Raw genomic sequence first — 18,238 nt, forward strand, 5'->3', positions numbered from 1 at the left:
CAAAGGTGATATCTTATTAAGAACAAGCATTAAAAATTATATATAAAGGGGATCCCTGGGTGGCGCAGCGGTTTAGCGCCTGCCTTTGGCCCAGGGCGCGATCCTGGAGACCCGGGATTGAATCCCACATCGGGCTCCCGGTGCATGGAGCCTGCTTCTCCCTCTGCCTATGTCTCTGCCTCTCTCTCTCACTGTGGACCTATCATTAAAAAAAAAAAAAAAAAAAAAAAAAAAAAAAACAACCCAAACTTAAAAAAAAAATTATATATAAAAAAAAGATGAATCTTCTGTCTTGGGTACCAAACAAAGAGTAGACTAGAAATGAACCAGGAAGAGACTTCTGCTTCAACATTTCTACGGAATATAGATCTTGGACATCTGGGTGGCTCAGCAGTTGAGCGTCTGCCTTTGGCTCAGGGCATGATTCCAGGGTTCGGGGATCGAGTCCCACATCAGGCTCCCTGCAAGAAGCCTGGTTCTCCTTCTGCCTATGTCTCTACCTCTCTATCTCTCATGAATAAATAAATAAATAAAATCTTAAAAAGAAGGGAATAAGGATCACTTCACATTTTGTAGTCAGTTCCAAATTCTCTTTCTTGACCAGGATACTGAAATAAATAACAATCACCAAGAAGGAACACCTCTAGTCTTTGGCTATATTTGAGAGGGAGCTTTGAGCCAAGTGCAAACAGAACGGTAGCCTCTTCTGCTTGCAGGCCCTGAAATTGCAGGAAAGCAGCTCAGGTGTCACCCTGACCTGCCCCATCTTAGAGTGACTACTCAGTGATCTCACACACCTGCCATGGAATATTCCACATTCAGAGAAAAGAAGGGTTAGGCTAGGTTGACAAAATGATTTCGATATAATTTTTAAAAAGATTTTCTTTATTTCTTTGAGAGAGGGAGCATGAGCAAGGAGGGGTGGAGAAGGAGGGAGAAAGAATCTGAAGCAGACTCTGCAATGAGTGCTGTGAGATCACAACTTGAGCCAGAAGCAAGAGTTGAATGCTTAACCAACCAACTGCACCACCCAGGCACCCCTCAATATAATTTAAGTGAAAAAAGCTGGACACAAAGCCCACACAAACGCTATGGCCACAGCACTTAGTAAAATAACTGATCTTTCTCATTCTTTTTTCTGTTTTTATCTAGAATTTTTCTCAGGTCAAAATTAAAAATATTTTGGCTACCCACACTGCACATCTGTTTCTAAATATCTTGGGTAAAGAGTTCAAAAATCAAGCTGGCAGAAATCAGGTCATTTTGTAAGATGTATTTTTCAAACGAAGAGAGGACTTTGGACTGGCTTTCACAAGTTCCTGAACTCTTCCTGGAAGGATCCTACAGGCTACATTTTTCCCAAGTTCCCACCCTCCCCTACTTTCCTTAGCCTTAGCAATCTATCAGCATACTTTTCGTTTTCTTTTTTCTTTTTTAAAGATTTTATTTATTTATTAATGAGAGACACACAGAGAGAGAGAGGCAGAGAGAGACACAGGCTCCATGCAGGAGCCCAACATGGGACTCAATCTCGGGCCTCCAGGATCACGCCCTGGGCCAAAGACAGGTGCTAAACCACTGAGCCACCCAGGGATTCCCCAGCATACTTTTTCTATACAGGGCTAAACAGTTAATATCTTCGTCTTTGTCGGCCATATGGTCTCTGTCAACTGCCATTGTAGTAACACAAAAGCAGCCACAGATGCGGGGCACCTGGGTGGTTCAGTTGGTTAAACCTCCGTCTACTGGTCTTGGCTCAGGTCATGATCTCAGGGTCATGAGATCCAGCCCCACTTTAGGCTCCGAGCTCAGCAAAGAATCGGCTTGAGATTCTCTCTCTCTCTCTCCCCTCTGCCTTCCCCTGCACCCCTGCATACTCTATCTCTCAAGTAAATAAATTTTTAAAAAGAAAAAAGCAGCCACAGATGCTACATAAATGAATGAGCATGGCTGTGTTCCAATAAAACTACTTTTTACAAAAACAGGCAATGGGTCAGCTTTGGCCTGTGTGTAGTCATTTGCCAACCTGTGGTCTATAGCACACTGAAGAGGATCCATGGAGCTCGGAAGGGTCGAGAAAAGACCTGAAAGACTGCTTTCTCCTTCTAAGGAATAGCTATCAAACCTTTTCACAGTCACACCGATCTACAAGAATTCTTTCTGAAAGTAGTGTACTAATGAATTTTCCCCCCCAAAGTCACAGAATTGGTTCCTCACATGTAGCGGTTTTCAACCATGATATTGAGATATACACATACTATAGAATGTTTTGCAATTAATGTACTATTAATAATACAGTACTGGTTTTTCAAATGATTTTTTTTTTTTTAAATTTGTAAAACAGGAAGTGGGAGATCAATCTTCTTCCCACAGCCAGCCTGGTCCGTACATAATCCTGGGTATGTCTGCAGCAGCAAAGGGCTTGCTTACACATGGTCAGTCCATGTACATTTCATCTGAAGGAGCCTTATGGGCCACTGAATCCAGCCCCTCTCCATCTTAAGATAACAACCCCACTCTCTAGCTAACAACTCAAACATGTCAGGTTTGGATCAGTTACAGTCTTACTAATATCCATCAAAGCATACATGAAGTCAAACAAGAGGAAACAAGAGATAGGCAAGAAGGGAGAGAGGGAAATGTGATAAGGCCTCCTACAACCAAGCTGAATAATTTGCTCACATACTCTTCTTTTTATAAACTTCCATTGTCGTTCATCTTAGAAAAATTGGAAAATGCATGAAAGTATAAAGAAAAATTAAAGCCACAATATCATGGGGCAATAACTATTGTTATCATTTTAGTTCCTTTCCCTTCAAATTATTTTACTGTATCAATTAGGAACAAAAGATGTTTTTGATAAAATTGCTTTTCTTTCTTCATTATTATGTCATAAGCCCTTCTCTATATTGTTTAATATGGCTCAAAAATATGATTTGGTAATGTCTGTATTAAAAGTCTATCAAATGGATGGATCATATTTTATTTAAATTTCTCCACTGTTGTCAGATATTTACATCATCTCATTTTTTTAGAATATATTAGAAATTAAAAATATTCCTCTAGAAGCTTATAAAACTATTCACATGTAATATTTTCTATTTATGTTTTTGACACCAGGTGTTTCCTAAAACAGAGTAATATCTGGGGCCCTCCAGATCAAGGCACATCAGAGCACACGTTAGTGTCCACAGGAAGAGCATACAACCAGGATGAGACATAGGGCCACTGGACCCACGTGCAGGAAAATTGGCCATCTGAGTTCTTGAAATTCTTTATTAAAGGCAGATTAGGTGGTACAGTTGATCAGCGTTGCAACTGTGGCCCAGGTGAGATGCTGTCACAAGACTGAGCCTTGTCTGCTCTCTCTGCAATACCCAACAGAGGAACACTGTTTTGCCTTGACTGCTATTATTAAAATTGTGTAGGAGAAAGGATGTTAAAAAAGAAACAAAACGTGGCACACGTTTTGTTTATAGCATAAAGTAAATTTGTGGGACATTTCCATTGAAATAGGTCAACTAATTGGCCTTTCTCCCATGGGTGCCTGGAGGAGGGTTCTCTGCTGAGTGTTTTCTCTGCAGGGCATCATGGGCAGAATGTCATAATGAACAGATGTGGATGCCAGCCTGGCAGCATCAACAGCATGGTACGCTTCTAAAAGTGGCCATGGGCTCTGAAACCTCTAGAGCCTTTAGCAGTAGAACCCAAATATATTTCCCTTAATCTAACTGCCAGCGAGAAAATTAAGACAAATTAATAATCTAGTTCATATAATTTATAACACTGGAAACCTTCCCTCCTAGAATAAATTGTCTGCTCTTAATTAAGCCAAAGGAAGAGAGATATAAGATAACTTAGTGGAGGGAGGGAATTATAATTATCCTCTTGAATTACACATAAAAAAGGTCCAGTTCAGATCCCAGTTTCCAAATTGAAAGATATAAGGTAAAAGGAAAATATGTGTATTTTATTATTTTTTAAGATTTTCTTGATTTGACAGAGAATGAGAGAGAGCGAGCGCAAGCTGGGCAGCAGAAGGAGAAGGAGGCTCCCCGCTGAGCAGAGAGTCCAATGTGGGGCTCGATTCCAGGACCTCATGACCTGAGCCAAAGGCAGACGCTTAACCAACTGAGCCACCCAGGCACCCCAACCATATGTGTATTTTAGAAAATATAAAAAACACAGAAAAATTAAGGCTGAGCCACTCAAGGTAATACAAAAATGTTATTCTTTTACTTAAAGATGGGAAAAGGAACATTTCTGATTAAAATTTAAGTCTAACATTGTATTTACCTAGGTGGAATAAAAAAACAAGCACGAGGTGGTAAGGACAACTTTCTCACATCAACCACACCCCACCTTCTGTACCTGTCTGACAAAGAGATGTGCATGAACAGGACATAAACTCTTTGTTTGGTGTCTATGCCATAGGAACTTTGCCTATGCAAACAGAAAAGGACCAGGAATACAGATATGTCTCTCAATACCACAGGAAGCATCAAGTTACATGTAAATTGGTCAAATGTGCAAAGAAATCACTGTCACCTCTTACTCAGAACACTGGAAAGAGCTGGAGTCAATGCTTCAGGACAATGGCACTAGGTGTCCCACAAAGCCATGTGAAATAAACACGAAAATGTCAAATCCCACAAAGTCAACAGTCGCAGTTGACTTATCACAGACAATTCCTACAGGCCCATATGGAAATGTATGGTTTTCAAGACCTAAGTCAGGTTTACTGGAAAGTGGTAGTAAGGACACAGCACGCACTTACCTTACCAGTGCATCTGGTTTGCTTAGCTGGTTATTCGGAATACAGTTTTCCATTAAGTCCTTGTGTGTACTTGGGCTCTTGCTTGTGCATTTTTGCTTCTTCTCATTTTTACTAGATGAGGAAGGAATGCTCCCATTTGTGGCGCTATGACTGCGAGGTGAGGAGTTCACAACTCCACTGGCATTTTTGTAATTTTTTGAGGAAGCAGTGCATGAGTCCTCCTTCAAAAGATTTTCTGTACTTCCCACAAGATCATTATTTAATCTTTTACTATTGATATGGTTTTCCATATACTCAATTTCTTGTATTTTTGAGTCTACAGGTTGTAGAATATTGTTGTTATTAATTCCAAGATTATGTTTTTTGGCATCCTTGTCCTTTTCTTTTCCTTTTTCTCGGTATTCTATCTCTGGCAAAGTTGTAGAGAGTTTTTTGTTGGCTGGGATACCTCCGTTGTGGTGTATAAGGATCGAGGAATCCATATCAGGCAATCCTTTGGCTGCTACAATACCAAAAACAAACCAACAAACAAAAAAACCCATACCGGAATATTTAGTTGTATAAAAACACAGCACAGATTGATTCAACAAACACTTAGAGACTCACCATATCAATTTGCAAACTTATTTAGAAGCAATAACTACACCAGATCATGCTAACTTTGGGAAGCAAATCCAGACAAATTTGAGAAGCTGTACAGTTAGAAAATAACCATCATTTATAAACACCAAACCATTATACTTTTGGCTTTGAAAATAAGATGAGGATTTTATAATTAAATCATACATATCAGTCAAATCAAACTTATCTATCACTGGGATGAGAGGACCCAGGTAGGTCAGACACTTAAGAGGCCATATTTTAAAAAATGCTAACCAGACTGTTAATAGCTTTACTGAAAAGAGAGCAATGAAATGAAACAAGAGGAGAAGCGTGATGTTAGGATACAGGGCATCTATCCTTTCCTTGACTCTAGCACTGAGATAAGAAGAAGTTATGTCATTTACTAGACCACTCAAAAAGAATTTTCTATGTGAGGTCTACACATTCCAGTTTATCCAGGTCTACTTGAAGAAATATTTTTGCACCATACTAGAGAATAAGATTTTGGTATATACCAACTAAAAACAGGACTCCAACTTCCAACTCTCAAACCAAAGCGAACTGTCAATTCATCTATTGTATTGGATATATGCTCATAGAGAGGTCCTATTAGGAAAAGTTCACCTTAAGATCCACATTGCATTCATTATATGAACCATTTAGAATGGGACCTTTGCTCTCTTCAGAATAATTTTAACTTATAAAACAGTTGTTTCTCTCGATCTTGCTTATACTTCGGTTCTTAGTTTACCTCAATTACAAACTCACATAGTTATATTTACATTGCTACAGAGAATTAATATTTTTAATAAAATACTGAAATACAAAATAAGCTATAAAAATAAAATATATAAAAATAATAAAATAAAATAAACATTCTAAAAGCACATGATCTTTAGACACTAGGTAGCAAAACACCCACACCCTGTATTTCATGACCAAACAAAGCAACAGCCCTGAAGGGGAACACCAGAAAACAGGAAAATCCTTGGGAATCTTCCAAAGTCCTACCAACTTTTCTGGGGGGAGGGTGGTGGCGGGGGGGATTCTATTGATAGACAAAATAATGACTAATCTACTGAGCCAACACAGCTTTAGGGTAAAGACCTACCTTCCTCGGCCTCTTTTTCTTGCTTCTGTAGCATCTGCTGCTCTGGGGGGAGAGCTTGCTGAAGAAGCTGCATGTAAAATTCGTTCTCTTTTTGCACTTCCTTTTGCTTCCTCAACCGCATTTTGTAGCTTACGTAACTTTTGAAGCCAAAGCCCAAAGTCACCACAGGGTACCCAATGCTGGAAAGAAGAAACTCTAGCAGTAATTGCCAGTTAAACACAAACAACACATGCATAAAGCACATTAAGGCACCTATGATGGAAATTAAGAAATAAATTCTAGCTGATGATCGGTAGTAGAGCATTTAGTACACACATAAATATATGTAACGTCTGCTATGGAAATGAGAGGCAGCTGGCACATAGAACAAACCCCCAGGGAATAGCACGACTGCTAGACCATAAGACGTTGCCCACCAGACTCTGGCAATCTTCAAGCCAACTCAAGAACCTAACCCAGTGACTGTTGGGTATAGTGGCTAATGTCTCTGATTAACACTGAACAACTCTGTGCACTATTAGAACTTGGGCATCAGTATGCTTTTAAGAACTAATAGGGTAGAGATTTTATGAGTGGGCATAAGTAAACACTGTGTTAAAAAACCAAAAGGCACACATATTCATTTTTAATATTACAGCCAGGGTCAATTCAGGTGACTACTTTATTCTTGCCACTTGAGGGGTATTGTCCACCAGCTATTCTTGAAAAGTCAGTTCAAAAATACTCTGTCATAAATAATTTCAAGAATCGTTTAAATAAGTATTAATATCAGTGCCAACATTTGTTTTGTCCCACCAAATTAAACCAGCTGTACTTATAACTCTAACCCCTGGGATAAAAAGTTGAAATATTTTCATTCAACTCATCAGTCTAGTATCATTTCAAAGCCTCTACAAACACTGTCAAAACTCATTATTAAGCTTCATTAACATTAAACTTATAAATTATAATTAGTCTAAATGTGATCTCACTGCAAATTCAAAGTGACAAGTTTTATTGACCAAGTTCATTTAATTCACTTGCATGTGAAAAGACTTTCAAATACTGGAAACTATACCTTTTTAGTTGATTCCTGTTTATTTTGGTTTCTGCCATGTTAGCAAAAATTAAGTCAGTTCATTTAAGCTTCATGAAACAGCCACATATTTCATCAAGACATTTTAGAAATTATTTGATTATAATAAAAATAGATAACATTTATCAGACACCTTTGTGCTTGAAAATAAGTTAAATACTTAACATATATCCCCTCATTTCATCTTTCTCATGACTCTGCAAGACAGGTCCCCAATAACAGGTGAGAGCTCTAAGGCTTAGAGAGGTGACATGTCCAAGGCAACAATGCTGTTCACGAAAAGAGCTGGGGTTCAGACACCTGTCTGCCTGAATAGAGGCCTCATGCCCTTTACCACTATGCTATGTTGTCTTCTGGGTTCCTGTAAAATCTCTAAGGAAAAATTTAGAATTGAACTTACCCTTTTACATTGAACACACTGAACAGAATTATAGATTAAGAATATGCATAATACTCACCAGTGAGCAGCAAATGGACGACAAAGGTCTACATGAAAATTTTTGAGATCTTTAAATCTAATTGCTGCTTCAATATAAACAAAGAGTATCCAGAGGGACACTGTGGGCAAACACACTCCCCTTTCTGTGGGAAAGCAGCAGAAAGACAAGCATCAGTGATATATTAAACTAACAGAACAGATGGATTGTTTGGGAAACTAGTTTGACCACAGTAACTTTCCTTTTATTTTTTTATTTTTTGAGCATAATTGACACACAATGTTACATTAGTTTCATGTGTACAACATAGTGATTCAACACCTTCAACTTCCCTATAGGTTATGTTGTGCTCACCACAAGTGTAGTTACCACACTAGGTTAGTACAGTATCATTGGCTATACTCCTCCCTATGCTGTGCCTTTTACTAATGTGACATTCATTCCGTAACTAGAAGCCTGGACCTCTGGCTCCTCTTCACCCATTTTGCCCCTCCCCTACACTCCTTCCCTCTGGGGACTGTCACTTTTCTCTCAACTACAGTAACTTTTTTTTTTTTAATTTATTTATTTGTTACAGGAAAAGAGGTAGAGTGAGAGTGCATGAGTATGGGAAGGGGCAAAGGGAGAGGGAGAAGCAGGCTTCTCACTGAGCAGGGAACCCGAGGCGGGTCCCAATTCCAGGACCCCATGATCATGACCTGAGCCAAAGGCAGATGCTCAACCAACTGAGCCATTCAGGTAACCCCTACAATAACTTTCAAACTAATTAAAAAGCAATATGATCCAGGGGCACCCAGGTGGCTCAGTGGGTGATGTGTGTCCAACTCTTGGTTTTGGCTCAGGTCATGATCTCAGGGTCAGGGTCATGGGATTGAACCCTACATCAGGTTCTATGCTCAGCAGGGAGTCTGACTGAGATTCTCTCTCTCCCTCTGCCCCCCCTCCCTGCACTCTTGCATGTTCTCTCTTTAAAAGTAAATTAGTATATCTAAAAAAAAAGAATATGATCCAAACTGAAGTCTTTTCTATGATAAGAGATATGATGGAATCATAGACAAAAGACAAACATTTTATTTACAATATATAAAAGAAAGGAGTCACAGCCCTACCATTCAAAGAGCTCCTACAAATTAATAAAAAGGCAACTGAAAAAAAGAATTTGCAAGTTATAAAAGAAAAATATAGATGGCTAAAAAACATGAAAAGATGTTCACCTTCACTACTGATTAGGGAGATACAAATGTTTTAAAAAGGAGACTCCATTTTTTTAACTTATCAGATAAGCAAAAATTTAAAAGTCAATAGAGGGTGGGTAAGGCAAAGGGTTCATTCTCATACTTGGCAAAAATATAAATTGGAGCAACATTTTTAGAAGGAAGTTTCTCGTATAATTAAATTTAAGATATACTTCTGACCCAGAAATTCCAATTCCAAGAATCTACCCTATAGAAATATCTTGCAATACAGTAAATAAAATACAAACAATGAGGTAATTTTCACTGATTTTTAGAATCAAAATCTGCAGGCTAGGTCTATGTCTGGACATGTTTAAATTTTTTTTTTTTTTTTTAACGGAGATGGACTCATAGACATGAGGCCCAATAACTCTGGAAAGAACTCATTTGAGACTGTGTAAGGCAAGCGAGTTACAGAAAAAAGAACAGCAAGTCAGGGGCGGGAAATCAGTGACCTGAAGGACTAAATGGCTTTTTACTAAGGACCTCTGGGATGAAACAAAAGAAAAATCATAGCACCTTGGAACTACAAACCTCCTTATTATACTAAAGAGTAAAGGAAGGCCCAGAGTTTATACAAATTGGGTCCAAGTTCACAGAGATAATACTGGGTCTGCTCCTGAGAAGAACCTAAATCCCCTGAGACCTAGTCCATGCAGTAAGAAAATGCTGGAAGCTTTGTGAAGGCAGCGAATGGCCTCAACCACTCTTACAGATTTAACTTTACAAAATAAGGGGCATTTTCATAATGTACAAAGACAGCAACCCATAGGATAATGCATTTTCAAATTCATTTCAAAAATGTATATTCTCTAACTCCCTATACTATTAATTTCTAAAATTATCATATACATAATAAACACATTACAGCAAAAAAACACAAATTTTTGGACAAAATATCTATATTTCTTATCAAATAACTTATCAAATAAGTTATTGATAAGTTATAACTTATCAAATAAAAAGTTATTTCTTATCAAATAACTTATCAAATAATAAAATAAAATCATGTTGAAAATATTTTTGAGCAAGTGAAAGATTCATGTTGTACACAGAGTTTTGTACCCTCTTAACAGCAAAGAAATTTACGATATATTATCATTATTTTGTGGCAATATATAATTTTGCCAATCCTTCCTAATAAACTTAAGAATTTTAAATTTTAACAAGTCCTAAGAGAAATTAATCCCAAGTCATATAAATTGTACTCATATTTGTCTGGCCCAATAAGAACACGAAGTTTGTTTTGTTTTGTTTATTTGAGCATTAATCATCCCAAATTAAAACATACTTCACAACTTAGCTACTCCAGCATACATTTATGAGCCTTGGGCTAAAGCAAGGCCAGTATCACTTATGATATTAGCTTCACTGTTGCCCTGTAGGTCACCCACTGAACTCATTCCCAATAGGTTCTGTTAATAGTTACAGGAGTAGTTTTTCCAAACTACTAAGACATTATTAAAGTAATTTAGGAAATCATTATAGTTCATGAGAGTCACGGATTGTTGAGCTGGAAGGCTCCCTTAGACATTATCTTGACTATTCCACTTTCCCCTGACAAAGAAGAAACTGATGGGGGAGCCTGGCTGGCTCAGTGGGTTAGGTGGTTGACTCCTGATTTGGGCTCAGGTCACAATCTCAGGGTCATGGGATCCAGCCCCACACCGGGCTCTTCACTCAATGAGGAGTGTGCTAGAGATTCTCTCTCTGCCCCTATCACCTGCCTCTCCCAACCTCTGGGATAATAAATCTTAAAAAAAAAAAAAAAAGGAAGGGAGGAGGAGGAGGAGAAGGAGGAGGAGGAGGAGGAGAAGAAGAAGAAGAAAGAAGAAAGAAGAAGAAGAAGAAGAAGAAGAAGAAAAGAAGAAGAAGAACCTGAGACCTAGACAAAATGACAAGTGTAAATGACAACTCACTTGAAACTAAGACCCAGAACAAGAAAATATAAGAAAAACTAAAGTTTGAAAAAAATCACTTTATTTAGAGGAAAGCAGACTAAGGAACTGTCCTGTTAGCTTATAAATCAAGTCAGATATGAGAGAGTGCTAAAGATGGAGAAAACTATGCTCACGGTAGATACTTCAAATAACAGAGCTGACCTATACATTCTACATGGGCCAACATTATCCTCTTAGCACCTCTGAGAAGAGGATGAATGCTGCTCCAGAGAGCTTTTAGGAGCTGGCACTCCCTAAGTGGTCAAAATCCTACAGGTTGTGGGAGGGTCTAAGAATCAGGTTTCATGCAGCTTGGCAGACAAGTTTAACACTGAGAGCCAATCCTCACATCCCCATGCATCCCACTCAGGCTTTCACAGTGGACTGGAGCTATGGAAACATCTCATCTCATCTTAGTTTGAGACAGCAGAAGTACAGCTCTAGGAAGAAAGGAGGGGACTGTGTGGCTCCATGCCAGTCAGGACATACCAGAAACAGCACATTTTGATGAAGAGAACCACTAAGAATCAGGGAGATGAGGATGGCAAAAGTGCTTCAAATACCATACAAGGTAAAAGCTAAGGAAATCAGAGATGTTGTGCCTACAGACAAGAAGGCTTGAGAGGATACAACAGTGTCTTTAAATCTCTAAAGAAATGTTAACTGTGGGTGAGAGACCACACTCCTTTGGTGTGGCTCTAACGCAGGGATGCAGTGTTGGGGCGTGAGGGGATGGTCTGCAGACCCCTTGAATCTGAAGGAAAAGTTTTGTATACTTCTCTATATTTGTGGGGGGGAAACCTTATATCTTCTAAGAGATAAATGAGCCCCCAAACAGTCAAGATGTGCTAGGTCAAAAGTGTAAGGAGGAGAATTCTGGCTTAGTATCAGGAAGAACTTTCTATTACAGCTGCCCCAAAAGCTGAGTTGCTTGTCACTGTAGCCTTTCAATCAGAGACTAAACCACTATGTGTCAGGGATGCTGCGGGGATTCTTATACCAAATAAGGGTTCAACTAAATGACCTCAGACATTCCTTGCAAAGCTGAAACTCCAGAACATTTTTCCTATGTGGAACATGGCTATCTTAGAGTCTACCTAAATAGAAAACACTTCAACTTAAAAAAAAAAAAAAGAAAAGAAAAGAAAGAATCTTCATCATGAGAATTGATCATTAAAATGCCTACACTTGAGATGTCAAATCATAAAGGTTTACACTTTTCATTCAATCATGAAAAAAATATAAAATGTATTTTAAAGCTATAACCTATTAGAAAAAGGCCACTTAAAAATGTCCATATTAAACTCAACTCCAAATAATGCATTCAAAGAAATCATTACATTAAGAGTTTGAATCTAAGATTTCTATCTAAGAAGCCATTAAGACTTACCTGTGTGCCACACATACTGAACCCATACATATGTGCTAGCAGCAAAAAAAAGCCATTGTATGGGGATGAAGAGCAGACAAATTATATTTGACGTAAATGCTACACAAACAAAAAATACTGAGAAGGCCTAAAGGAAAAAAAAAAACAAAATTAAAAACATATCTTAGAACTTGTTATTTTCAAACACAGATTATCAAAACCATGTTGGACAAAATCTCTGAAGCTGTCATGCAAGAACTGTAGAGCTAGTGACAACAGGAAATTTTAAACATTTAAAACCCACCATATAAAAAGTAGAGGTTAACCCAACATTAAAAAGTAATCCTATTTATGTCCTCAAATCATGAGGAAGAACTGGACCAGAACAAACTGAGGCTGGATCACAGTGAGTTCATTTGAACTCCATAGGTGGGTGACCTAAAACAATTAGAATTTTAACACAGAAAAGGCTCCTCTCTCCTTCTAAAATATTCCTAAAGAGCCTCATTCTTAAAGAACAGGCTGTTGGAGCACAAATGAACCATGACAGTAAGAATCATGTTGATGTTGAAGATTTTAATAATGTTGCCCTTCTCAGGACATACCTACCACTAGGTATTCCCAAGAGGACATGAACCTGAAGCCAGCTTTTCAAGGCTCTGGATTTCTGAGGACAAGAGTTCCAGGCTTATGGTATGGCCATGGAACACAAGAAACCTGCAGGTCAGCCAAGGGAACAAGCCTGGGCCTGTGCCCTTGCTCTAATCCAGTAGTTTTCAAAACATGGTCTGGGGATTCCCAGGGTGGGGAAGGGTGCAGGTGTCTCTGAGATCCTTTCAGGGGGTCTTCCAGGTCAATACCATTTTCATAACGATAGTAAGATGTAATCTGCCTTTTTCATGCTCATTCACTCAGGACTAAGGTGGCTTTTTCTAGAAGCTACATGATATGTAATATTGCAATTGACGGAGTTCAGAAGCAGATATGAAAATGCAGCTGTCTTCCATTGAGCCAGATGTTAAAGAGATTTGCAAAAATGTAGTCAATCTTCTAAATTTTTTTGTTTTGGAAAATATAGTTATTTTCCACTTAAAAAATGTAATTTACATTAACATGTAATGGGCTTGTTATTTTTAAGTGAATTAATAAACATTCAAATTTGTTTTCCATTTTAATTTCTAAGGTAGTAAATGTGGATCTAACCCATATAAATAAAAGCTCCTTGGAACCCTCAGTAGTTTTGAAGAGTTTAACGGGGCCCTGAGACCACGAAGTTTGAGAACCACCACTCACTCTGTCTCTAACCCAATCACTAACATGGTAACAGGGTTCCAGAAATGTTTCAGGGTAGGACTGGGTAACTATTGCTTCCTTCACTACCCTGCTTCCCTCCCCAGGTCTTCCCCTTCTTTTCCCCCTGCAATGGTAAGGGGGGGGTGGGGGGGTGGGGGGGGAGTATAATGATTTGATCAGTGGGCTTTTTAAATCATCAGTTACTGAAGATTTTCTCAGAAAATTAAATCCCTTAGACTTGAAAAACATATATTAATAAACATACCAGTCCCTGGTATCTGAAGGAATCATAGACGCTCCTGATGAAAAGCCAAAATGGCCACAGGTATTCAAATCTGAACTCCAGGACAAAATCTGCCAGGAGGACGAGTGCCCACACTACCAGAAATTTCAGGTATAAAAATGTACTGCAAAGTGTAAAAATAAAGAATTAATTCAAGGTCATTTGTGAAACACTGGAAAAAGAAACTGCACTGTTTTAAGAGACAAAAAAATGTCTTCATATACCATGAAACCAATGGTGATAAAGGATAGAGAGATGTTGCTATATAACCCACCTAAATTTTAAAAGCTCTGGCATTTGCTCTGAGACCCACAACTATTGATGTAAGATGATGACCAAAAATCCTTATTTCCACTTAAGATGGAAAAAAAATCTGTTTCACCACTATTTTAAAATGTGCTGTCTGACTTTAAAATACTGCAATACTCTCAAAAATTACAGCTTTCCAGCTATTCTTCATTAGAAGAAAATGTCACGATTGAAAGGCTTTAAATGTGCTGTTTCCCTAACCCTCTACATCTGTTTGAAGAGTCTTTGAAATTCTTGATGCACATCCTTATATGCTTGATGCGTTCTTTTTCCCTCTTTTCTCTTCTTGCCTTTCTATGTAGCATACACCTGCATTAGCCAAACAAAAACCAAACGACTTCCCCAAACAGAAATTAACTTAGGGAGGAGTTGCCAATTACTACTATGCATTGTGAGAGCACAAAATGTACATTCAAGAAAAAAATCCTAAAGCACCTCAGCCTTGCTCTAGCTAAGATGTAAATGTGTACTTCCAGTTCCTTCTGGATTTACGTTAAGTAAAAGCAGACTTTGAAAAGCCAGGCAGGACACATACTTAACCACTGCACTAGCTCAAACAAAGTAAGGACATAGATTAAAATCTCAAAGTCCATTCTTCTAGTTCATGAGTTGTACAATACATAATAGAAGCCTTCAGATTAATAAAACCCTTATTAATAAACCCCTAATTCTATGTCCTTAACTCAGTCAATTCTGGAGCAGGTGAAGTTTAGGCATTTAATTAAAAAAAAAAAAAAAGGTTTTCTTAGATATAGATTGGAAATACCTAAAATTCACTTTGATTTGGGCTAGAACCTTGTATAACACAGACATTTCAAAATTGATGTGATTACATTAGCTGTTTGAATACACACCACCAACAAAATAAAGACTTTCGTAAACCATTTTAAGTATATTAAAATAAGCTACAAAAAAACCCATAAACTTGGGGGTGGGGAGCGGTAGACAACAAAACCAAGATCTAGCACTGGGGATGATTCTGAGTCCTCTAAAGCCACAAGGTTTAAGATGAAAAAAACAGGGATCCCTGGGTGGCGCAGCGGTTTAGCGTCTGCCTTTGGCCCAGGGCACGATCCTGGAGACCCGGGATGGAATCCCACGTCGGGCTCCCGGTGCATGGAGCCTGCTTCTCCCTCTGCCCATGTCTCTGCCTCTCTCTCTCTCTCTCTCTCTGTGTGTGTGTGTGTGTGTGTGTGTGTGTGACTATCATAAATAAATAAAAATTTTAAAAAAAGATGAAAAAAACAGATAGGTACGACCCTCAATGAGACAGAAGCATAATGACACATAATTTGCAACTAGGGGCAATTTCTAATCCTAACTCTTAGTAGATGGTCTTAGGGCTTGATAATAATTTTTGATTAAGAGGTTTGCTATACAGTCAAAGAACCCAAGGCAAACCAGAGGAAAACAGGCTTGCATTCTAAGTCTCACGTTTTAGTTCCATTTCACCAGAATCATATTAGCCAGATGAAGATGAGGCTGAGGCCCTCATTCTCACCCATTAAATCTGCCCCTGATCCAGTGGAGAGCAAGGCATAGTTTACTAAAAGGAACAGCTGAATCACATAGGCACTCAGGAACACAAATCTAATTTCAAACTAGATTTCCAAGCTGCTTGGCTTTAAAACTGAAAGGATTTTTCCCCCTGTCTCTAGGACAGTTTCTAGGTTTTAAAAAAGTGATAACAGTCTCTCATCCCTGTTTCTAAGGCATTTAAGAAATGGCATGCCTGGAAATGTTTTTACTTCTCGGATGAATACTTTTTCCCAAGGGGCTGTGCCTGGGTGAGGTGAATGAGATGTGGCAAGTACATCATTGTGTGTAGCTGTCACCACTTCCCAGGTGGAAAAGGTAGACTACTATCAACTGTTTCTGCCCCAAATGCTCCCAAGACACAGCAGGATCCCAGTCTGGGAGGCAACCTTCTGTTGCACTATGCACTATTTAGATAGGATGATCCAAAGAATGACAGCCTGTTGAATACTTTGAACTAACCCAATCATTGAAACCGAAGGCAATACGTAAATGATCATCTTTGTAACCGTGAACTACTCATTTTCAAGTTGATGACTTTATTTTATTTTATTTAAGATTTTATTTATTTATTCATGAGAGACAGAGGGAGAGAGAGAGAGAGAGAGAGAGAGAGGCAGAGACACAGGCAGAGGGAGAAGCAGGCTCCATGCAGGGAGCCCTATGTGGGGCTGGATCCAGGGTCCGATCCCAGGTCTCCAGGAACAGGCCCTGGGCCAAAGGCAGTGCTAAACCGCTGAGCCACCCAGGCTGCCCAAGTTGGTGACTTTAAGAGAGTTCGTCTTGGGATGCCTGGGTGGCTCAGCGGTTGAGCTTCCGCCTTTGGGTCAGGGCGTGATCTGAGGATCAAGTCCCACATCAGGCTCCCTGCATGGAGCCTGCTTCTCCCTCTGCCTGTGTCTCTGCTTCTCTCTCTCTGTCTCTCATGAGTAAATAAATAAAATCTTAAAAAATAAAAAGAGAGAGAGAGAGAGAGCTCTTTATAGATTTCTTTTGAAAGAAAGAATGCTTCCGTACATTTTATGTTCCTTGACACCCAGCTTTACTAAGTCACAGTTTAGAAGTGCAGATATCTGAGGAAACTTGACCTCTCACAAATATATGCCAAACCCTCAACTTTCCTCAGGCTCTCTTTTTAGGTGGGCCTGCCTCTAAAAATCAAGAGGTGATCTAATTAACAAAGCAGATTTTACAAATTTTATACAAAGAGTTCTAGAGCTTACTTGCACAATCATGTGCTTGAAAATGGTTAAGATGCTGAATTTTACATTATGTGTTTGACCACACTTTTAAGTATATATAAATAAATAATTTTTACTCAACTCCTAAAAAAAAGTTGATTTTATTTTAGAACTAGTGCTGAATTCTATTGATTCATTTCTGCCTTCAGGGTTCTAGAAAGTTTAAAACAGTTGCCTGATTTAGTATTCACTTAGGCCTCTGTATCAACAAATTCTTATTATCCTTCTATAGGTACCTGTAAAAAAAAAATTTTTTTCTGTAAAAAATTTTAAAGTAATCTAAAAATGAGTGCTTATCAGTGTAGAAATCCTAATTCCTTTCTGTCCATGTTCTGAAGGTCACAAGATTTTGCCAAATCCAAAGAGATGACATTTTAATGGGGGAAAGTTAGGTTTTAAGCTATTATGGCATTCTACAATATTTCTTTTAAACCATGAAGAGAATGTGATTAAATATAAAACACATTTATACATGCAGTTCATAACATGGCTCATAACTTGATGTTATTCCTCTGATCCAAACACATGTTGAATAACTATAAAATATCTTGAACAAATATTTAAAGATTGCTATATGTTGGCTTACTGAATTTAAATAATAAAAGTATCAATACAAAATAAAAATAAATAAAACTTCTATTATGGAACAGGAAAAAAAATTTAAGCATAACTACAATGAAAAGATAGTTTCCACAATTACATAGTGAATTTTGATGGTCTTATAAGCTTCTGTTTCGGATGCCACTGAAACTAAGAAGAGACATGTGCAATTATTAAGCTTAATGGTGATGATTCTTTCAAAGTGCTTATTAACTATAAGTTTCTTTCCCCTCCCCCATTCTATTCCTACCCTTGCCATTTACAACCATTTTTAACCTAAATCTATTTGGCAATACTCTTCACCTATGGATTAATCATCTATGATTAATGAGAAGTGGACCTGAACATTTTTCTTTTTAAAGTGCACCTTCTCTCCAGTACCACTAGCTGCTGTCATTTAGATCATTTTCTGGAGCCCATGTAATTATC

General features: G+C 38.3%; 1 protein-coding gene across 1 annotated transcript in view; it reads right to left on the minus strand.

The window, feature by feature from the left end:
- Positions 1-18,238, minus strand: part of MACO1 (macoilin 1) — a 59,399-nt gene that overhangs the window by 29,373 nt on the left and 11,788 nt on the right. Inside the window, exons 2-6 of the mRNA XM_041765051.1 lie at positions 14,106-14,247; positions 12,569-12,695; positions 8,025-8,148; positions 6,492-6,670; positions 4,778-5,279 (exon numbers count right to left, since the gene is read on the minus strand). Coding sequence (XP_041620985.1) covers positions 4,778-5,279; positions 6,492-6,670; positions 8,025-8,148; positions 12,569-12,695; positions 14,106-14,247 — 1,074 coding nt within the window. The remainder of the gene's footprint in view (positions 1-4,777; positions 5,280-6,491; positions 6,671-8,024; positions 8,149-12,568; positions 12,696-14,105; positions 14,248-18,238) is intronic.

This window comes from Vulpes lagopus, chromosome 8, assembly GCF_018345385.1.
Source record: "Vulpes lagopus strain Blue_001 chromosome 8, ASM1834538v1, whole genome shotgun sequence".
NCBI classification, from domain to species: Eukaryota; Metazoa; Chordata; class Mammalia; order Carnivora; family Canidae; genus Vulpes; species Vulpes lagopus.